This window comes from Denticeps clupeoides, chromosome 19 (assembly GCF_900700375.1).
Source record: "Denticeps clupeoides chromosome 19, fDenClu1.1, whole genome shotgun sequence".
In the NCBI taxonomy this organism is placed as follows: Eukaryota; Metazoa; Chordata; class Actinopteri; order Clupeiformes; family Denticipitidae; genus Denticeps; species Denticeps clupeoides.
This window is the reverse complement of record NC_041725.1, coordinates 14,654,153-14,675,673: the sequence shown is the minus strand read 5'-3', so window position 1 is coordinate 14,675,673 and position 21,521 is coordinate 14,654,153. Positions and strand designations below refer to the sequence as shown.

The 21,521-nt window shown below is 43.3% G+C and overlaps 3 protein-coding genes and 3 non-coding genes across 10 annotated transcripts; all 6 read right to left on the bottom strand.

Moving 5' to 3' along the window:
* Positions 1–33: 33 nt before the first annotated feature.
* sagb (S-antigen; retina and pineal gland (arrestin) b) lies at positions 34–4,583 on the bottom strand. 2 transcript variants are annotated; one of them, XM_028961428.1, is made up of 16 exons: positions 4,504–4,583; positions 4,211–4,285; positions 4,060–4,120; positions 3,925–3,969; positions 3,167–3,375; positions 3,025–3,084; positions 2,789–2,856; positions 2,585–2,720; positions 2,403–2,487; positions 2,244–2,316; positions 1,827–1,964; positions 1,590–1,667; positions 1,490–1,504; positions 1,343–1,395; positions 853–862; positions 34–453 (listed from the first exon to the last, which is right to left on the bottom strand). In XM_028961428.1, the coding sequence occupies exons 2-16, from the start codon at positions 4,256–4,258 to the stop codon at positions 363–365; spliced, it is 1,170 nt and encodes a 389-aa protein (XP_028817261.1). In that variant the 5' UTR covers positions 4,259–4,285; positions 4,504–4,583; the 3' UTR covers positions 34–362. The 2 variants fall into 2 exon arrangements, with proteins under 2 accessions (XP_028817261.1, XP_028817262.1); XM_028961429.1 differs by having other exon boundaries at positions 1,343–1,401; positions 1,496–1,504.
* A 958-nt stretch (positions 4,584–5,541) lies between these two features.
* atg16l1 (ATG16 autophagy related 16-like 1 (S. cerevisiae)) lies at positions 5,542–16,963 on the bottom strand. 4 transcript variants are annotated; one of them, XM_028961397.1, is made up of 20 exons: positions 16,777–16,963; positions 14,920–15,031; positions 14,710–14,803; positions 14,526–14,631; positions 13,855–13,928; positions 13,499–13,750; positions 12,705–12,770; positions 12,542–12,628; positions 11,811–11,873; positions 11,639–11,683; positions 10,142–10,247; positions 9,577–9,682; positions 9,084–9,154; positions 8,903–8,974; positions 8,385–8,505; positions 8,175–8,280; positions 7,942–8,091; positions 7,767–7,814; positions 7,572–7,673; positions 5,542–7,374 (listed from the first exon to the last, which is right to left on the bottom strand). In XM_028961397.1, the coding sequence occupies exons 2-20, from the start codon at positions 15,023–15,025 to the stop codon at positions 7,281–7,283; spliced, it is 1,869 nt and encodes a 622-aa protein (XP_028817230.1). In that variant the 5' UTR covers positions 15,026–15,031; positions 16,777–16,963; the 3' UTR covers positions 5,542–7,280. The 4 variants fall into 4 exon arrangements, with proteins under 4 accessions (XP_028817230.1, XP_028817229.1, XP_028817231.1 ...); XM_028961396.1 differs by lacking the exon at positions 16,777–16,963 and adding an exon at positions 15,248–15,450; XM_028961398.1 differs by lacking the exons at positions 11,639–11,683; positions 16,777–16,963 and adding an exon at positions 15,248–15,336.
* Positions 8,579–8,835, bottom strand: LOC114769814 (small Cajal body-specific RNA 6). Its single transcript, XR_003743272.1, has one exon.
* On the bottom strand, positions 9,267–9,534 carry LOC114769812 (small Cajal body-specific RNA 6). Its single transcript, XR_003743270.1, has one exon.
* On the bottom strand, positions 9,817–10,086 carry LOC114769813 (small Cajal body-specific RNA 6). The gene has a single exon (XR_003743271.1).
* Positions 16,964–18,197: 1,234 nt separating the features above from the next.
* cldn15lb (claudin 15-like b) lies at positions 18,198–20,638 on the bottom strand. The gene is made up of 5 exons (XM_028962487.1): positions 20,419–20,638; positions 18,764–18,928; positions 18,602–18,683; positions 18,380–18,493; positions 18,198–18,291 (listed from the first exon to the last, which is right to left on the bottom strand). The coding sequence occupies exons 1-5, from the start codon at positions 20,636–20,638 to the stop codon at positions 18,198–18,200; spliced, it is 675 nt and encodes a 224-aa protein (XP_028818320.1).
* Positions 20,639–21,521: the final 883 nt, after the last annotated feature.

Below are 21,521 nucleotides of genomic sequence, written 5' to 3'. Positions count from 1 at the left end.
TTACACACAAAACCAGAACCAGGCCAAACCTTGTCGTAGTTTATAAAAATATTTTATTTCTCAGAATAGTCAACTCTGATATGCTGTCAGCCACATAGCCTGCTCTGAAGTCACATTTTTGCCACCTACATTTCGGAACCATCAGCGGAATTAACTTTTGCCATCGACTGGTATACATGCACTGATGGAGCAGTAGGGTCATAGCTATCCTAGACACCACCTGGCCTCTAACAGCCTCTATGTTACAAGCTCCAAGCTCTCCGCGTGCCTCCTGGCCTTTTTTTTTTTTTTTTTGAAGCCTTCGGTAGAAGAGGCACACACAGCAGCATCAGCACTGCAGACACGCCCCAGGGCGCCCTGATTCACGCCTCGGTCGCAGAGTCATCCTCTTCGCCAATGATGCCCTTCAGGTAGGAGCGTTTAAACTCCTCAAACACCAGCTCCTCTTCCATGCTGTGCAGCACACAGTCGAACAAGCCAAGACGTGGAGAGGAGAAGACAAGGAGAAAGTTAGGCGGTGAGAGGGGGATATCAAAGATTAGAAAATGTAGCTGCTTGTCTTGCACGACACATAACTCTTGCAACTTTAGCCACAGAACAATGGCATTTACAAGAAAGAGACTCTTGAAAACAGGCAATTAGATCCATTTGGCCTCCTGCTGAATCATGCAAAACCCATTTTGTCTTCTTGCGAGTGCAGCACTCGCCAATATTTTGACAAAATCTGGACAGCAAGCAAGCTGCCACACTTGAGTTGTGAAACACTTCAATGAAACATGATGTGGGTTGTTGTGGGCGCAAACAGAACTGCCATAATCAATCACAGGGTGACGGGCCGGGCTGACTGCTCACCTTTCTCTTGCTGCAGAAGCATGGAGCAGGTAGGAAAAAGACAGGATAAGAAAAAAAATCAGACAGAGGGTACATTCATAATGCAAAACTCAGCTGTGCCACGTGCTGCTCTGTTCATCTGTCATACGCCGATCATGCTAAAGCCCTAAGGCAGATTCCATATGTAACCATACCCAGTGCCATTATAAATGGGATTTACAGTGGTCAGCAGGGAGACAAGCTGATTACATTGTCCCTGCTACGCCCCAGATCTGAAACTGGCCGTTTATCTCATGAGGAGCAGGGCAATGGTTTCATTTGGCAATGAAGGGACACATAAGAAAATGTTCTCTCTTGATTTATGCTGTTAGATGCCACTGAGTTACATGAAAAGACTCAACCCAACGTTCTCTGGGCTGAGATGGTCTGAAAACACGGCTATATCTGCACAGTGATGTGCTATTGATGGAAAATAGATTTACATGTGGTGACTCAGAGTTTCTGAGCTTACCTGGGTCAGGTTTAGGATGCATGAGTCGAAAAGGCACCTCAACTGCAACCTCACTTGAAACACAAACAACATTAACAGCAAATTACAATTACTCAAATACGCATATAGAAATCGCATTCATAATATATAGGGGGAAAGAACTCTTACCTTGAACCAATAATGCTGTAAATAAAGAGAGAGTGAATGAATGTCTTCATAAGACAATGTCCAAAAACAAACAGCTGTCTTCCGTCTCCCTCTTACTCACCCACCAACCATGAGTCGGACTGCCACCCTGTAAGAGACCAGCATTCCCAGCACTTCCTTGAGCACCTCATCTTTTATACTGTTGGGGAAGAAAAAGAGAAAAGGGATGAAGCCTAGAACAACAAGACTATAATACACGACTTGTTTAGTTTTGGTTAAACACATTCAGCTCTAATTCAAATTATATTCTAAAAACTATATTTAACACGGAAGCAAAAAATCTGTGTTAATTACATACATAGTAGTGGAGGCGAGGTTGGTGTCTTCATGCTTCAGCTTTCCATCCAGGGCTATGCCTCGCTTCTCCCTGTTATTGCTCAGCAGTGGTAGGAGGGTGTAGACCTTCTTAAAACTGGTTCCAGCAGGGACATTATCTCTGCAAAACACCATACGTTCCTTGCAGCAGACATTTCGAAGTCTGATAGCACATTTTTAAAATTATAATGGCAAATGAGTCAAGAAGACAACAGCTCTGTGCCTCAATGCTCTATGCATTAACTGTAAAATAGTAAAATCTCTTTTGAATAGTGTTTTTTTTCAGTCCATTTACTATGAGTGTGTGTGTGAGTGTCTTTCTGCAAAAATTGTGTTGTACACACACACACACACACACACACACACACACACACACACACACACACACACGTGCCCTTACCCTGCCTCCTCACTGGCCACCGGCTTCATGTACTTGTCATTTGAGTAGAGCACCACGTTGGTGATCTGTTCCACTGGGGGTTACAATGGAAAACATTTACTGTACTGCCACTGTACAGTAGTGGCATTCCAAACTGGGCATATGGTGGCATTTTCTCACCTGCCACAGAGATTTCATTCACGTCTTTATTGGTGCTGTTTGTGATGTCAACGCTAATGTTAATGGGCTCACTGTGGTAGTACGTCTGCAGAGGACAGTTGAAAGGTGACATCATTAGCTTCCATCCAATCACAACGCTGGAAATTGCCCATCCTTGCCTTTAGCATTTGGCATTGACTCACCTCCTTGTCCAGGGTGACCTTCACCTGCAGGGGTTTGTCCGACATGGCAAACTCACAAGTGGTCTCACCACAGGGGGGTGGCCCTTTCTTTTCGGGGGCATACTGAATTTTCCGGATGGCCAGACGGACGGAGCTCCTGAGGATGTGGGCGGGGAGAGTTAGTTTCCAAATTTACATGAGTGTAAAGTTCAATTATGAACTCACCCCTTCAACGCTTTTTCATCCTGACCTTCGCTGCAAAAAGCTTTGACTTCAAACTCGACGGCACAGTGCTGCAAGTAACAAATTGTGTCAAAAATTATTTCCTATTGTCAATATTTGTCAGTTTAATATATCAATTACAGGAGCTGTCACATGCACTCAATTTATCGAAAAGATTTCAAATAAAAAGTTGATTTATTTATGAAATAGTGTATTATAATAGTAAACATGTTGCTTACATTGGTTACATCCTTGGGACCAGGCTTGAGATCCACAGAGCAGGGTAAGTTGTCTGGAAACTGAGACATAAATCAAACCAATCAGCATGCTGGGCATTCATAAAAGCGAGCCGTCACTGAGCCTGGCCGATCAGATTTTCACCTCAAAGAAGAAGGGGTAGGCGTCATTCCCCAGCTTGTTCAGCAGCTTCTCCTGCATTTTGGTGTGAACGCTCCTCTCCCGGTCCTGCAGGGGAGGGTAGACCTGCCGCGTGCACAGGAAGAGGTCTCTCCGGTACGAGTCCGCCGGCATGCCCACCAGGTCCAAGTCGGCCCGACCATAACGGAACGAGCAGGATAGCATGATGTGAACTAGAGGGCAGAAAGAATTAGTCTCAAAATGATTTCAGGGTATATACACACACACACAGCACTTTAGTGTGCATGATCAGATAACTAGCAGGTGCCATGTATTGTGTTCTTGTAAGGAAAATAAAAAAAGCACTCTTTTCATCAGGCTATTGGGCCCAGCATGAAATATATTTAATTAAAATAGTGCAAATTATACTAATGGAAAACATAAAAGGTATTTTCAGTGTATTGCCTTCCTATACTTCTGACGCATTTTATTCTTTAGATGAATATACAAAAATAAAAAGTAAATAAATGCTGTCACCATACACTGTTAAATACTATGCAGTGATGCTTTAAATGGCACCCGTATGGTAATAGTATAATATTTTTTTCACAACAGTCCCGCCCAGTGGTCAGCTTCCATAGGATGGTTGCTGGCTGGATGTTATTGGACCAGCATCTGTCCATCAGTCCCGGTGCCGAAAAAATAGTCTCGCAACTGAATCGCATCTTGTAAGCCTCTGACCACCGATGAATGGAAGGGTGGGAGGCTGTCAGTACACTAACCTCTCTTTCCTTTGATCTGCTCATGGTCTATAACCACAACGCCATCTGGTTCATGTAACAAATAAAATACAAGTATTGACGTGAGAATGGCAACAATGGGAAGAAAAAACTGTTCCCGTCAGATGCTACACTCACCTACGGGGTCCACGAAGTCACAGTGATCCACAAAGTCTCGTCTTGCCATGTACACCCCCACCTGAACCAACATACAGTGTTTAACTGTGATGAAACGACCTGTACTACATGTGTGTAGGTGATGCAGGTAACACAGTGATTCTGTACTCACAGACTTGTCCCGGGAGAACTTTTTGAAGACGACATGTTTGGGACTCATGGTGATATGGATAATTTAAACACGCACCTACAGAACACAAGGAAAGTCACTAGCACCAGTATACAAATGGAGGAGTAGTTAAATCTCACCAATAAGAAAACGTATACCCGTGACATGTTCCAAAAAATGTTTTATTTTTACAGCAGATATAGATATGTCACTTTTTGAACAAAAAACATCTGGTCTTCACCAAAACCCTAAATAATCCAGTGTTAATTAATCCAACAGCATTGTACAAGACTGACCTGGAACGGAACCGAGGCTCTGCAGGTAAGCAGCACAGACCAGGAGTGTCCAGGTGTGCCCTGGCAGGAGTATTTGTAAGGTGCCTGGGTCAGGACCAGGCTCCACCTAGTACAGCCACGCCCCATGGCCATTAATAGTCGGCCGGCAGTAGGTACCTTCTGGATTGGGCTGGATGTTCTCAGTCAGCACGATTAGGACCCGAGACCCCAGGGCAGAAATAGCTGATCCTTATGCAGATGCTTCCAGCAATATGACCCCCACTGGAAATTTCTCCCCACAGTTCTCTCTGGTTGGTAAACCCACAAGTGGAAAAATTTGTAAGGTTCTCTTTAGAGTTAAATCAGCAAAGGGGAGCAAAAGGTGAGATGAGGATAGTTCTGCATTTACCGCTAAACAGTGCTGGCCGGAAAGAAAAGGGGTTTTAGCTGAATCCTGTATTAGTCACGGTTTCCTTAAATAAAAGCGCATGAGAAGAGGGGGTCTTAGATAACCCACCTGTTCAGGTGGAGTTCTGAGCCGAAAAGCTCTTGTTGTCGAACTCAGCAGGCCTAGTGCTGACATCAGCAGGAGGATTACTCACAGGGGGGGGGTGAATCACCAGAAAATTAATCGCTGCAATCTCCTCGCTGCTGCCGAGACGCTTTTGCAAAACAGACAACGGCTAATAGCGCTCCCCGACAGAAAACGCACACATAGCCCTACGGGATGACACTCATCCAAGGCAGTCCGTCCTGAGCAACTGATTCCTCTCTAGAGAATACTTAGGCTAACTTGAAACTTTCTTATAGTCTACTTTACGTAGGAAAAACTACAACGGAGTGAATAAAATGATTGTATTCATAGTTGGGGTCCTTGCGAAGCAAAACTGATTACTTAATTGATGGTATCAGGAAAGCATGTTGTGAGTCGCTCTGGATAAGGGCGTCTGCCAAATGCCACAAAGGTCAATGTGACTGATCATTCCTTGTCTAATAGATAATTAAAGAAGAGTTAATGGCTTAATGGCCAGAATCCACAACAAACCACATGAGATCCCAGGTTGTCTCACACATTTCATTGGTGTGCATATATTTGACATACATATACATACAGAGGATGTTCATATACATCTGACATAATTTAAAAGCTTTACAATCCTGGCGCCAATGACAACAGGGGGGGTGGGGCTGATCCAGTGTCCACCCTCTTACCCGCTAAACGGGCAAGACGATGCAAGTGAAAGTGGGTAAGGACGTGCTGCAGACACACACCAGGGGGCGATATGTAGCTCAGGCCAATCTGGCAATGAAACAAGCTAATATGCGATTAAAAATTAAAATAATAGTGTAGAGTTGAAATGTTCAACTTCAGAGAATGAAGGCCACAGTCCACTGGCTTTATAAGAAGTAAATTTCCATTTAGGGGAAAACAATTAGTAAATTAGTACAATTCACATAACCATTAGACTTAAAATACACTGGGAATTGATGTTCTGGAAGTGTGTGCGTGTGTAGCATTCCAAGTACACCGTTCAGTGACTAACATGGGTAAGTAAATGATAAACTTCCAAGTAGAGGAGGTATTGCTATAATATAGAAGTCACAGAGCTCTTTTATTAGGAGATTTACCATTTTGAGCCATGTACCATGTACAACTGCCAAAATGTTAATTTATGATGTAAAAAACAAAAAAAAACAAAACAAAAAAAAAAAACTCATGGCTAAGCCTGTCCATTCCTATGTACAACCTTTTATTAAAAAAAAAAAAAAAAAAAAAAAAAAACAACGTATTAACTATAACTATATACCATTGCTGCAGTGAATGTACACAGAAGCTGTGCATAGAACCCTGCAGGTTCTTCGGTTGTATATTTTTTTAAGTGCTTTAGCAATGCTGCTGTTTTATACTTTCTGGAAGTATTTTTTTTTGTGTTTTAATATTTTTAATTGGCAGATGTGACTTTTTAACATCTTATCCAGGCTGTGTACCGGAGTAATCATTTTAAAAGTCAGCTATACAACAGCGTTGCCATAATAAGCAGTCACCTCAGTGCTTTCTAGATCTTCAAACTGCCATGACAAGCAGCGCCATCCTACTTTCTGCACTGTCATCACTTTCCCCACTAGCGGCCGGGTACACAATCCTACTCAGTAATCAGGCTGTGAAAGGTGATAGGCATGAATTATAGTCAATCCCAATGAATGTATTCCAATATCATAGCCGCTTGTAAACTTTAAAGTTAAAGAAGAGGAGGAGGGACATGTCATGGCTACAAAGTCTTGTGCAGGTGTGTAAATGCAGGAATGGAACTCATGGATGCTTCTTTTATGAAGGTATTCATTACTAGTTTGTCTGTTTAAGGCAGAGAGCATAAGCAATAAATAAAAAAAAGCACACTAACACCCCCCTCCCCAGCCCTAAAAACCATGGCATGATGGTAAAATTGACAGACTTCACAGAAAGAAGCAAGACACTCAGGTTTTGTGACAAATTAGGGGGAAAAAAATACTGTCCTTTTTGTCAAACACAGCATGAGTGGAGGTTATAATCATATATTGGATATGTGGGGAATATGACTGTGTAAAAGACTTCACACGCACACACATAGGAGTGAAAAGCCCAGAGACGGTCCGCTAGGCAGCAAAACAGGCAGAAGGTGGCATGGATGAAGACTGGAGGTTTTTAAAAAACCTTGTGTCTATTTCCTGGTCAGTAAGTCAGCCAGCCAGCCAATCCCATTGGGCCAAAGACGGGTGTATCCAATCACAGGAAAGACCAGTGCTCAAGCAAAAAAAGATCACAGGTCAGACCAGAGAACAGTCTTGCTGCCCTTCTCTACACTGGCCACATAGGTTCCTGATGGTGACCAGGACACAGCATTAATGGCAGAGCTGGAAATCAAATGGAGAAGTAAAAAAAATATATTATATTAATTATAATAATAATTATATATATATATATATATATATATATATATATATATATATATATATATATATATATATATATATATATATATATATATATATATATATAAATAAAAAAAATAAAAACAAACACGTGAGTAAGGCTGAAGCTTCCAAATCACCTGTGGCCCTTGTCAAGGGTCCTGTCCAATTTCCCTGTGAGGACGTTCCATACAAACAGGACGCCTTCAGCAGAACCGGCTGCCACATAGCTACCATCAGGACTGAGAAAGGAACATTGACAACAGGTTGGTACATTTTTATACAAAACAGCTCAACTGAAACAGGAAGTTTAAATGCGGACGAGTGTTACTTACCTAAAGGACACTCTGGTCCAGTCTGAGCCACACTTGAAGCCCTGAGCACTGGAGAAAAGAAAAGAGAATCAGACAATGAGAAGCAGCCAAAGCCGGAAGGAAGCCATGAAGAAATGAAAAGGTCAGAGTAGGAAGGAACATGGATGACTCGGAAGAAATTATGAAGAATTCCTACCTGAAGGTCTGTCGTACTGTGTTGTTGCGCAAGTCAATGATCTTCACAAGGTCGTCACGGGAACAGGTGAGCAATTCAGTCCGGTCATGATTCAGGTCCAGCGATGTGACCCGGCCCAAAAGCTCCAGCTCACGGACTATACTTTCAGCCCTGAGCAGACAGACAGCCATCAAACTCCTGCCTGGCCCAAATTCTCTCACAAACAAATAGTCTCATTAGTGCATTCTTCTCACCTTATGTCCCAGAACCTCACTTTCTTGTCAAAATGGCCACTCATAACACACTGTTCTGTGCAGACAATGTCATTACAGCTAGAACCCGCAAACACAGTTTTCATACCTGGGGAAAAATAAAATAAAAATCAGGACACATAACCTGAAAAATGAACATCAAACAAAATGCACAAAACACTATGAAGGAAAAAGTAAGTAAAGGAAACTTACAGACTTTGCTGCGTAGGTCCCAGAGTTTGAGTGTCCGGTCATAACTCCCAGAGACGATCCGCGCATTGTCCAGGAGGAAGCGAGCGGACAACACCTTCCCACTGTGCCCTGTGAGTGTGTGCTGAACGAAGGAAGACAGAATTTCACTGTACTTGTCAGAAGACGACCATCATCTACCTAAAGCTGTACCTCTTGGTCTCAGCATAAAACGCTAGATCATACTGGCCCGCCCAACACCAGAGCCACCACTTTTGGACACAAGTCAGGGTGTCCCTGGGACTTTTACAGGAGACACACAGATGGCAGATGTCCATGATTATCAGCAGCAAGTCAACCTCAACAGTGCACTACTGGAGCATGCTGGGAAAAGTAAGAGCAGGAACTGCTGGAAGGCTAAAGGGCAACTGGCAGGACACCTAGCCATCAGACCTTTTACATCACATCACTGACCGGCACAGTAGCAAAAAATAATTCTCAATTCTTGGTGACTCGAAAGGCTGTCTCAGTTTCATACTCACTCTGAGTCTGTAGTCGTCCACGGTCCAGATTCGACTGGCGAAGTCATTAGAGGCAGCAAGTAGGTATGAGCCCTGGCGCACACACACACAGACACAAAAAAAAAAAAAAAAAAAACACCATCAGATGAGTTAAAATTGTCTAGGTCATCAAATGACTGAAAAGTCTAGCTGTGGTACTTACTGCTGTATCAAACTCAATACTGGTGATTCCAGCATTACTGCCCATCAGTGCTCCTTTCTGCTCACAGCGACCTGCAGAGAAGAGAGGAAAGGGAGGGAGTGAGGGTGTTATTTGTGTGAATCTGGCTATTCACACAATAGGTAGGCTATTACTAAGAAGATTCTAGCTAATATTAAGGAGGACGGTCTCAGCTTGAAAACTTGAGATCAGCTGCCTATACCCACATCCAGACCCGACACTCCGGGACCGATTTCCTAGTGTTTGATGCCATTTTAACTGTGACGTCAGAGTCTGAAGACTCACAGGTTCACAGGGCATCTGAAATGTCAGCAGACCTGAATCCAACAATGCAAAGCTAGAGCATGCTGGGAAGGCAGCAGGAGCTGCTGGGAGCCAAAGGATAACTGGGAGAGGATCTGGGCATCAGACCTTTTACAGCTCATCACTGACCACTAAAAATTTTTTTATTTATTTATAATAAAACACAACAAACCTGCTATAACTTCCCAAAGCCGAACTCTGCGATCCATTCCTCCAGTGGCCAGCAGACGAGAGCCTGGGCTGAAGCGCACAGCGTTCACTTCCCCGTCGTGCGCATCCTGGCAAGGCACAAATACAGTAGATTATAAACATATACGCACTAGTTCATGGGATGAGTATAGTGCACAGAAAATAAACAAAAACCTAAAGTTACACTTGTCCCTCGACATTGACCACAGCAACTGGATGAAAAGGTCTCAGCTTGAAAACTTGAGATCAGCTGCCTATCCCCACATCCAGACCCCGATACTCCATTGCGCATTTCTTCATGTTTAATGTGCTGTGATCGTGACGTCTGAATCTTAAAGACTCACAGGCTATGAGGCACATGAAACCTGTCAGCAGACCTGAAGCCAACACTGCACAGCTAGAGCATGCTGGGAACAAAGCAGGAACTGCTGGGAGCCAAAGGTTAACTGGGTGGGGAATTGGGCATCAGACCTTTTACAGCTCATCACGGACCAACCAGACGTGTGTGGAAAAGAAATCGTGTGCGTGGCACAACTAAATATACTCACAAAGATGTGCAGGGCAGTGGAGGGCACGCGAACTTCAGCACAGACCCCAGATGGGGGCTCCGTCGCCTCCGGCGAGGTCCCGAAAGAGTTGACTGAACGCCGTCTTCTTAAAAAAAAAAAAATAATAATAATATATATCACAGAAAAGGGGGAGATGAGATGAGAAAAGCAGGGAGAGTCTCATGATTTCTCAGCTCACTGCCACAAAGCTTTACAAGCACTGAGCTTCACAGGCTCCATCTTTACATGACAATAAAACTCTGCAAAACACTGGCGGCCTACTCCATTGGACCGGGCAAACAACAAAGTTCACAGAACTTTGGTACCATTAAGTATGGAAATGTCAAAAAGAAAATGCAATTTCATAGGAATATGCATGACAATGAGAGTTTTGTTTCATGCCTAATGAAAACCCTAATGAAATGGGAAAAATGAGCCAATCACAACTCAAGGCCACTAAAGTTGGATGATATGCAATGAACCCCGGGGATCAATGTGTGACCAGAAGGGAAAACTATGCACAACTTTTAGAACCCCAAAACCTCCTGTATCCTGTTTAACAAAAAAAAAAACTTGTGGTCTCTTCCACAAAACCATAAATGCTGTAAATGTAAGTTTTTTCAGCTACAATCCAAACCCCATACTTTACTGCAGACACAGATACCCATTTCTTATACAAGTGAAGTTACTTTTTTTTTTTTTTGTGCTATAAAGCCACATCTATTAAACATCTCTCTATTCACAGATTACTGTTGTTACACTGTTGAATGCAAGTATTGCGTCGCATTACCTTAAAATCCAAAAAGACCAATCATTAAAGTGAAGTGATTGTCACAGCACAGCACACGGTTGCGCTTCATTCAAAAGAGAATGCGCCAATCTTGCCGCAAGGTTCAGCACAAAAAGCAGCTGTGGTTCTGCAGCACCCTCACTATCCCATTACATAATATAATTATTATGTGATGGCATAGCAACGTTCTCCATCAGGACACACCTGGCAGGCCTGCATCAACCTCTCTTCCATCCATGCTTTGTTGAGTGCAGAAGCTTGTGGAAGCACAGTACAAATTTGCCATAGAAAACAATACTATGCTGCTCACTGAAACAGACTTTGCATTAGGCTCATATTCCAGACTGAAAAATTGATCTGGAAGTGTATTGGATCGGTCCGTCAGATACCTACATTACATCATTTTCAAAGCAGATATTGATCAGAACAGGCTAATCCAATAATATTCATGCACTTTATTCTATCACTACACTGTTTAAAAAAAACTCATCTGCTACAATGAAGGCATTTTGTAGTTTCCTTTTCCTTTTGTAGATCATGCAAATGTAGGGCCAACTACAGACCAAAAGCATCAAACCATGCCACAGCACACACAGCCGGTCATATGTTCAGAAGACGTACAACACACGAACATAAAGACAAAAACACATCAGCAGAAGGTTATACAAAGAGCTGTGAACCCTGTCCACACCACAGTGCAGCGTCACCTGGATGAAGATGGGAAGGTTCCAGGCTGCACAGACTCAGCCAGGCTGCAGACAGACAGAGAGAAGCCATAAACATGAGGACAGCTGCCTCTCCAGACAGGAAACACACACACACACAGACACACACACACAGACATGAGACATGCTGAAGCCACAAAACACTGCTACATACCCAAATATGTTAGAGATGGAGTCCAAAAGGCCAGCGGGTGGAGAAGGCTGGGATATGCGTTTACTAAGAGAGAGAAAGAGAAGGGGAGGGATTGATAATTCTTTTTGGGATGCACAATTGTACTATTCCACGCCTCCTATTCCTAATCTCGGGACAATGGACGGGACTCACCCATACACACATGGATTTTAACAGATGCTCTTATCCAGAGCGATTTACAATCAGCAGTTACTTTGTGGTCCACCCCAGGACAACAAATAAACCAGTCAAACAAACTCTCACACCTATGGAGGATTTAGAGTTGCCAATTTAACTAAGTCACCTTTGGGTGGCCCACCAGAAAGGAAACCAAAGGAAAACCAACACCAACACAAAGCATGCAGACTCTGCACACACAAAGCTGGGATTCAAACTTACAGCTGATTAATTGTGCAAATTCCTACTTGGCAGAGACCCCCCCCCACCAAGTTATACTCCCCACATTTTTACATTTACAGCATTTATCAGACACCCTTATCCAGAGCGACTTACGATCAGTAGTTACAGGGACAGACTACCTGGAGCAACTTAGGGTTAAGTGTCTTGCTCAGGGACACAATGGTAGTAAGTGGGATTCGAACCCGGGTCTTCTGGTTCATAGGCGAGTGTGTTACCCACTAGGCTACTACCACCCCACATGCAACAGTAAATTATAATGCAGCTGCAATCCTGTCTGGACATCACCAGATTACCTGGGTGTGCGGGCATGAGTCCGGCTGGGAGAAGCCTCCCCTGTCCCCTTCCCAGCATCCTCAGAGAGAACCTCTATGTCGTCGTCACTGCACGAAAGAGCGAGACCGTGAGACTCGGGCGCCCACACCGCAAAACATGCACTCACAAGGCAGCGATACTCACGGGTCGATGGGCAGCGGCTCTTTGGCAGCGTCTGCCAGCTCCTTCTGCAGTTTGGCCTGCCGGCGTCTGAAATTTAAAACAGGGTTAAGAAAACCCGGGTCTCCCAGTCCAAAGCGGTCATTGTGCGGCCCAGTAAACCGCAGAGTCTTCAGATTTCTAGTGCAGGGAATGCAGTGAAACTGAGGACACACAGACACACTGACTTATGGCTCACAAACATCCCCACAAGACAAAGCCCAATTCTCCGAGCCAATCACACCGCGCGTCTCCTAACAGCGGCCATTAGTGAGGAACGCTTGCTCGTCACTGACCCATTAGCGGCAGCCAATCGCCTCAACCAGCTTTCACCTTTCAACAATGGAACACTCTGTGCTAATGGGACAGTCCTTAAAAAAAAAAAGGCTTGAGACCTTAACGACTGTCCTCACACTCTTTTCAAATGCAAGAAATACAGAAAAGGCATGTCAATCACAAAACAAAGGACAATCTCCAAAACGCAGGAGAAAGAGTCAGTATTTACAATAAGCCATTCAAAGTGCACTCACCTCAATAAATTGACGTGGGTGTGCAGTTACTTTTACTCTATAGTGGATTAGGACCAATTATTAATACTAGTTAGCTGTAGATGTACCACGTGATACTCAAAAATGAACGGTGGACAGAAGACAAAAGGTTCAAACCCCGCTTACTACCATTGAGGAGGACACGTAACATCGAGTTGCTCCAGAGGGACTGTCCCTGTAAATGTAAAATGTTCTGAATCTTGAGGACCATGAATACCAGAGAAGACTCACCTGCAGTCCTTCTCATTCTCTGCATTAAGTCGATTGGCTTCCTGAGCCTTCTCAGCCATCCAGCGAGACACCAGTTCCTGGTTGTCCTCTGTGGTGCGCCGGAGCTTCTCCTCCAGCGCGCTGAAGGTGATCTGCAGGGCGTCATACTCGTCCTTCAGCGTCTGATTGGCTCGCTCCAGGTCCTGCAGACAGTTGTGCAGCTCCTTGCACTCGCCTTCCAACTCTGAGATCTGCTGCTGGTACTCCTGCATTCTGTTCCCAGTCACACAAAAGGGATTGGACATAAGTGGATGGGGACGGCAACCCTGAAGGTAGGGTCACAGTGGCACAATAGTGACACAATAACACAGACTCACTTGGCTTCATTACTCTGGATCTCCTTATCCTTCAACTGTAGCTGGTTGTTCAGTTCTATTACAGTCTGTGCAAGCTGTGTGGGGAAACGACACGCAATTCATTCAAAAGACGTAAGAGGTCCAAAAGAAGAAGTCAGAACTGGATGTGTTTAAAAAACATTTACACATTAACTGAATCAGATGGTGGATAAATTTTTTTTGCAGATTTCACGCCTACAGTCACTCCGTCTCACTAACTCTTCCAGCAGAAACCTTGTGAGCATGAGACACTGAGGGCAGCCACGAACTCAAAGACAGAAAGGCCATTGATTCGGTTTTGATCAGCATGTGGTAGATCTACCATGTGGTAGAGGAAAGCTCAATAAGGAGATACAGACACACACACACACACACAGGCTAATTTAAAAGGAAGCCCCTATGAAAGCAGTGAGCTTGGTGAATTTGGTATTAAAAAATGAAGAGGTGAATAGGACACTAGGGTGGTAGTAGCCTAGTGGGCAACACACTCGCCTATGAACCAGAAGACACAGGTTAAAACCCCACTTACTACCCTTGTGTCCCTGAGCAAGACACTTAACCCTAAGTTGCTCCAGGGGGGGACTGTCCCTGTAACTACTGATTGTAAGTCGCTCTGGATAAGGCCGTCGGATAAATGATGTAAAGGTACTAACCTCTCCTCGTTTCTTGTGTAACTCTGTCAGCTCCTCTTGATGCTTGATCCTGATCTGGGACACTTCCTGCTGAAGGACGTCACAGCGACTGGAATCAGAGCCCGGGCTGAAAAAATGAACCACACATCAACGGTTATGAGTCCAGTACCCTGGCAAAAAGGAGCCACCGGGTCTGAAAACTCACCTGAGGTCATGTCTGCCCTGCGGGTCATATTTCTCAGTCTGAAGTTTTTCTGTCACTATGGTCTGTAGGTCAGACTTCTCCAGAAGCCGGTTGTCTGGAACACACACACAAACACACACTTCCACTCTCACTAAAAAAAAGGTAGCTCTGGCGATATCTCACACAAAGTCCTGAATCAAGGCCTGGCACAGTGCAGTAAATGGCACTCACACTGATGGATGATCTCTTCAAAGGCCTGCCTCTGGACACGGTCCCGCTGTTTCAGCTGTTCTGTGATGTGCCTCTTCCACGTGCACTCCTCCCTCCGCCCCGCCATCACCACCTGCACGTTTAAAGCATAGCAACTCCCTTGTTGACTGCAATTTCTGCGCAAACGGGGAGATTACAGTCGAAAAGCGCTCTTAAGTTTCTCAATAGACAGCATTCTGTGACACAACTAACATATAATGCCATAGTCTTTTTACATGTTCCATGGTACCATTCGTCCTGTCTGACCATAGACAAATATATAATTATCCGAGAAATAGAACTACGTTACCTGCATTAACCTGCTGTTAAAAGTTAAGCGTGGCAATAATAGCAAAAGTCTTCTATGTCACAGGCTTGCTAGAACCATTTCTGTTCTGGAGCAACCCAGCGGGAAGATTTCTACTGAGACCTTACGCAAAAAGAAACACTGCAATTTCCAGAAAATCGCAACGTGCATGTTGCCCCATCAGAACGTGCCATGCAAAAGGAAAACCAATATACATTTACAGAAAATAAAATACATTTAACACTTTTTAACTTTGCTCGTCGTCATTTAATGACGAGTCTGTAAGATGCTTCTGGAAGTGTTAAGCGCTACTTGCCTGTTTTGTACAGTCTAGGACTGTGTGCATACCAATACTGTTGTAAGTGAGCATAATAACTTATTAGCAACTAATATTAGACACTGACTTTTGGACAATGGCAGTTATTAACCATGTCAAGAACTGCTATTAGGATCACAAATCATAAAAAATTAGGTGTATGCTTGAAATGCCAGGGTGTGGTTGCTGAAGGCACTGAAAACACACCCTCTCTCAAGTGTCCACGGCATGAAAAATTAATGCTCCACCTAGCAGCTTTATTAGGTCGGTGCATGCATACATGCTTGAATATGCGATATAATAGACATTGTCCGTGCATAAATCCTTAACCATTTAATAAAATAAAAACAACACAAAAAAAAAAAGTCTAAATACCAGACACACCCACATCTGGAGACTGTGTAAAGCCAAATACTCAAGAGATGAAAATCAAGGTTAAAAGACGTGTTTTCACGTCCAGGGCCCTTTGCTTTCTCTGAATAAACACATTCCTGAAGTTGTCGAGAATTTTTTTCCCAGCTGACGATCCATTTTTCACATTTGTTAACGCGGGCTATGAGGATACGGGGGGAGTGTACATCCCTCCAAACTAAAAAAAAAAAAAAAAAAAAGTGATCTAAGATAAAGAAAAAAATTGTTTTTCAAGTGGGAACTTTCCACATTCCACACTCCCGTGACTCCCGACAGGCATGCAGACAAAGCAGCCACGAATCACCCGCGTTCGACTGCGATAACATTCACCACAGCGTGGCCTAAAACCACACAAAAGGGGTGGGTAGTAGCCTAGTGGGTAGCACACTCACCTGTGAACCAGAAGACACAGGTTCGAATCCCACTTCATACCATTGTCCCTGAGCAAGAAACTTAGCCTGTCCCTGTCACTACTGACCAAGTCGCTCTGATAAAATGCTGTAAATGTAAAAGATGTTAAGTAGCGCCACACGTTCGCCGCGGAGAAATAATAAAGATGTGTGGCGTGAGCTAGCCGGCTGTAAACCAGCCCGTCAATGTCGCCCCCGAAAACGAAAGCGTTCGCCGCAGCCTCCTCCAGAGAGCTCACCACAAGCCGACGACTTTTATCCACGGGGTGTAATGAATGAGTCCGACACGGCCGTGTGGCCGCGACGGCTCGACAACGCCTGCCGCTAGCGACGCGGCTAATACGCGTTTACGGCCAGGCGAGGAGTTGGCAGAATTAAACCGGGAAAACGGGTACCTCACAACATTTAACCGGGTCTCCGGACACCGAGTAGCCGCGCCGCGTAGACCTCAGCTCTGCCGGGGAGACGGGGAAAGATAATACTCCAAAACAAACTGTTACTGCTTCAACCAACACCTGGTTCGTTCGTCCTGACCACCATTTTGGCTCCCGGAGTTTCCTCCTCACGGCCACTTTCTGTCGGAAACTGGCGCTGGCGAATGACGTAATGCGACAACATGTGACAGAGCATTTCAATTTAAAAATGCAGGGAAAATTAACAATTTTATTGTTAATTAACAATAATATTGTAACGACTTTTCCGGTGCAATTTTTCATGAACAATTATTATTTTAAAATATTTTGGACATATTTATTTGTATACGTCATTTCATTAAAATATACAGCATACTCACATATCTTTGACTATTATAATATGCATATACACTAACAGTTGAGCATTCAGAGATCCACCAAGGTCAGAACATGTCTTTTTATCGTTGTAAACAAAGGAGAAGCGATTCGTTGTGTGATGTTGATGTTTGTGCTCTTTTTTAGTATAGGGTACAGGCCAGAAAAAAAATTCAGGATGACAGTGAAAATATTGAAGTTGTTTACTGTAAGCTTTAAATTGGGTTGTTATATACAGTACAGGCTGAAAGTTTGGAGGCACTGTGTTTTCTTTATTTTCATGACCATTTACATTGGTAGATTCTCACTGAAGGCATCAAAACTATGAATGAACACGTGGAGTTATGTACTTAACAAAAAAGGTGAAATAATAACAGAAAAACATGTTTTATATACTAGTTTTTTTGCTCTGATTACTGCTTTGCACACTCTTGGCATTCTCTCGATGAGCTTCAAGAGGTCGTCACCTGAAATGCTTTTCCAACAGTCTTGAAGGAGTTCCCAGAGGTGTTTAACACTTGTTGGCCCCTTTGCCTTCACTCTGCGGTCCAGCTCACTGTGAAGGCCAGCTCTCTGTTAAGTCCATAACTCTACATGTTTTCATTCATTTGATGCCTTTCATTCATTTGATGCCTTCAGTGAGAATCTACCAATGTAAATGGTCATGAAAATAAAGAAAACACATTGAATGAGAAGGTGTGTCCAAACTTTTGGCCTGTTCTGTGTGTGTGTGTTTGTGTATATATACAGTATAAACCTCCGTTTTCTGAAATACAAAGTGTTCAACATATTCATATTTCAACCAAAAATACTTTATTGTGCCTCAGATGCACAGAGAACACTTCTTAACAAATTGACCATATGTGTTTTATTCAAAACTTAATCAATAGTGCACTTTAACAATTAGGATCTAATACAGCTATACAGGTGCAAGACAAACAATGCTATAAAAGACATCTGAATACAATACATGACCAGTTTCTAAAAGTAAAAGTACTTTAAACATATAATTGTGAGGTGAAATCACATCAGACGTAAGCTTTAGAGCTCCCAGATTCTGAGGTGGCAGCTGCTTTGTAGATGGTCCTTTCTGGGCCTTTGGCTGTATAGCCATAGCTGTAACTGCTGTGTAAAAGAAGCGGGGTCACAATAGGGTATAATATTCAAGCAATGGTTCTGATATGAGAGGCAATGGATTGGTGTGACTAACCCTTTTGGCACTGCTGATGTTCCCGTCTTACAAGAGCAACAAAGCATTGCTCCTCCCAGAATGGCTAGAGCTGCTGCACCCCACCCCATATAGAGGCCAGCGCCAAGCTCAAACCTGTGAATGTGCCAAAAACATAATCAATATCTAAAGCCACACCTGAACAGTTTCTGAAAGAATTAAAAAGTTGTATTTTTTCCTTAAAAATGTTTGATTCACACTCACTTTGCCATTCCATATACGGGGTTATAAAATTCTTGCACAATTCGAGAGGCATACCATGATACAGCTGTCAAAGTGCACACACCTGTAAGTCACAAAAAGAAGTGGTATGAGTGATGGCTGAAATGGAGGTTTAGTGGTGAGCAGGTGGGAGTGACAACAGACCTGAGAGGATGAATAAAATGCCGCCGGTCAGGGCAATTTTGCCTTTAACCTCTGCTGTGGTACTTCCGATCTTTGTGCACTTGAGGCCCAGTACAGATATTATTATAGATATCAGGCCCATAAGCAAAGCAATGATCATCAGAGCCCGGCAGCCCTGTATGTAGCCTTAAACAGAAACCAAACAGAAAACAAAAATGAACTTCTGCAGATCTTGACCAAACACCATGTTCATATCAAACCAGCTATTAATACATATTTACAGGCACGTCTAATTTTGAGAAAGTTTTTTTTCCCCTAAATGTGTAACAACATTATAATACACACCAGTTTCTCAGCAGTCTGTATGAACAGGGAAGGTCACACTTAATTGAGGGCAATAAACCATAAAAACAGTAGCAATAATACATGTCCATGACAGCAATGACATTAGAGTGCTGCCAAGGCAGCGACCTAAATATCTGTTTTGATTGTATGAGTTTCTGTAATATTATTTGCAGCCGATGGGTCAGATGGGTACGTTGAAATTGGATAGTGTAAATTTATTCATCCTTTTTGCTGTAAATTTAAAATCCACCGAAGATTCAGCGCTGATTGGGATAGTTGATTGCTAATAGTCTAAATGACCCTTTAATGCAGCACCTACCTGGCAGTGAAAGCAACGACTCAAAATCCTTGCAGTTGCTGACGCCTGTGCTATCCTCTGCACAGGAGCGCCACAGATTCTGGTACGAACGAGAAGAAATTATTACGCTGCCAGCAACCGAGGATGTCTTCCAGTGGTCATTGGCAAGACTGGCGCCGGTAAGCAGCCAGCTCCCCACGCCCAGAAAAAACCCTATTAATTCAAGCCCAGTTGACATGGTTGCTCCACAAAACGACGCAGAAATGTCTTCAAATAATCTCCCCTCTGCAGTTACCTTAGAAGACGTGGGCTGACTGGGATCAGAAATGTCTTAAATTTTGAACGAACGTCAAGCACAGACTGTCTGTAAGGTTGCCCTTTTTAGGAGCCGGGGACTTTACTCTTTATTCAGGGCCATAAAGCAATTAAAGCCAACGCCAATCCTTCTATGGTGCAAGGAGTGGCTCATACAGATGACCAACGTAATGGCTGTTACAGAGCCGAAACCTGCTGTCACCCAGTTGTTAGTAGTTTTGAGTTTCATATTTGCCTTTCAACATTTAGGGCACGCCCGATATGGTTCTATACATTTTTTTTAAAGAGTTTATTGATATGTCGATAAATGTTGCTTTTGCTCAGGCAGTAAGCTGAGGGATGACATGGCTGATGAATGGTTTCTGAGTCGCTGAAATGGACACTGAAGTGTTAAAGGCGATCAAAGAGTCACAAAAAACATAATTATGTTTATGCGTTATTATGTTTGATGTAAAAAAACAGCAAAAAAAAAAAAACAGGCCATGTTGATGTATAAAACAGCTTGGTGTTTTTCAAAACTAGGCTGAAACTTCCTCACCTCACTTCATCATTTTGGCCCATACATGAAATGGTTGGGAATTTTGAGGGGGTGGAGCCTGTGCCAAGGTGCTCCATAGGCATGAGAGAGGATGGAAACTAATTTTGCTGTTGCAATCTAGCATGATCAAAATACATTGTTAGTCAGCTATTTTGAATTCTATAGGCCTGCTGTACTGACCTGGCAGTCCCAGTATTGTCTTGAACTTCTGACACTGCACGGCTCCCATTGAGTTGGCAGAGCAGGACATCCACAGACCTTCAAACTGCGAGCTGCTGGTCATGACGGCCTCAGAATGGCTGACGGTCCTCCAGGTGTGGGAGCTGGTGCAGGAGGACTCCAGACACCAGCCCAAGATGCCCAGGATGAGACCCACAATCTGCAGTGCAAGAACTGCCATTGGAGCACCAGTCTATACCCGATCTGCTACCACTTCGCCCCATGAGAACAGAAATCACACAGTAACAGAATTTGCATCACTCTGTAGTAACTGTGTTCTACTCAGTAGTGCCCAAGGGTTCAAAAAGTTACAAATATCAATTGTGTATTGTGAACATTTTACATATTTACAAGTTACACACACACACACACACACACACACACACACATATATATATATATATGTGTGTGTAACTTGAAGACTTTTAACAGTCATTTCACAAGATGACAACACATAAAAATACTCACACTGCCTTTGGTGATTCCAGCCTGAACGTCAGATGTGTCTCTCAACTGTCTTATTTATGTTTATGAGGTCTTTGGTTTTAATTTAGCTGTAGATGGAATTCCAAACTTGTAGGCTTATAAGGTCCTAAATGAACTGTGGCTGGAACCTGGTGCCACTCAGACCCTCTCACCACTGGGTAAATATTGAGTTTGGGTTCAACGAACATGATGTGTGTTTGCTTCAGCCCCCAAAAAAAGGCACAGTAAGACATGGTCAGTGTTGAGAATATGGATGATTGATGGTGATGGCAGATGCAACGAGGCTGACATTTATTGAAAATCATGACAGTAAGGTCACCATGTTGCCATTAATTTACACACAACATTTAGAGTAACATGCATTTCAAATGTTAAATTGGAAACATAGACTTTTTGTAAGGTTTACATTAATTTATATGGGTCATCGGGGGTATCTTGCTGAAACTATAACAAAGGATTATAGAGGAAATAAAAGAGGAACAGTACCATCCGCTTTCCACTGTCCTTCTCTTATCAGTGTTTTGTTTTGCCAGTGACTTGATGAACTTTGCTCATTTCACCACAACAGATATTCGTGG

What these genes read in the sequence shown, in the direction of transcription:
- sagb (XM_028961428.1), bottom strand. Translation starts at nt 4,258, where the DNA reads ATGAGTCCCAAACATGTCGTCTTCAAAAAGTTCTCCCGGGACAAGTCT. An exon ending in GCAGATCAAAGGAAAGAGAG is followed by an intron (nt 3,376 to 3,924) that starts GTTAGTGTACTG and finishes TCTGCCCTCTAG; the next exon opens with TTCACATCATGCTATCCTGC. An exon ending in GTGGCCAGTGAGGAGGCAGG is followed by an intron (nt 1,965 to 2,243) that starts GTAAGGGCACGT and finishes GGTGTTTTGCAG; the next exon opens with AGATAATGTCCCTGCTGGAA.
- atg16l1 (XM_028961396.1), bottom strand. An exon ending in CCACTGCCCTGCACATCTTT is followed by an intron (nt 9,683 to 10,141) that starts GTGAGTATATTT and finishes GTGCCTTGCCAG; the next exon opens with GATGCGCACGACGGGGAAGT. An exon ending in ACCCTTGACAAGGGCCACAG is followed by an intron (nt 7,375 to 7,571) that starts GTGATTTGGAAG and finishes TTTGATTTCCAG; the next exon opens with CTCTGCCATTAATGCTGTGT.
- cldn15lb (XM_028962487.1), bottom strand. Translation starts at nt 20,638, where the DNA reads ATGGCAGTTCTTGCACTGCAGATTGTGGGTCTCATCCTGGGCATCTTG. An exon ending in CCCGTATATGGAATGGCAAA is followed by an intron (nt 18,494 to 18,601) that starts GTGAGTGTGAAT and finishes GCACATTCACAG; the next exon opens with GTTTGAGCTTGGCGCTGGCC. An exon ending in ACATCAGCAGTGCCAAAAGG is followed by an intron (nt 18,292 to 18,379) that starts GTTAGTCACACC and finishes TTTACACAGCAG; the next exon opens with TTACAGCTATGGCTATACAG.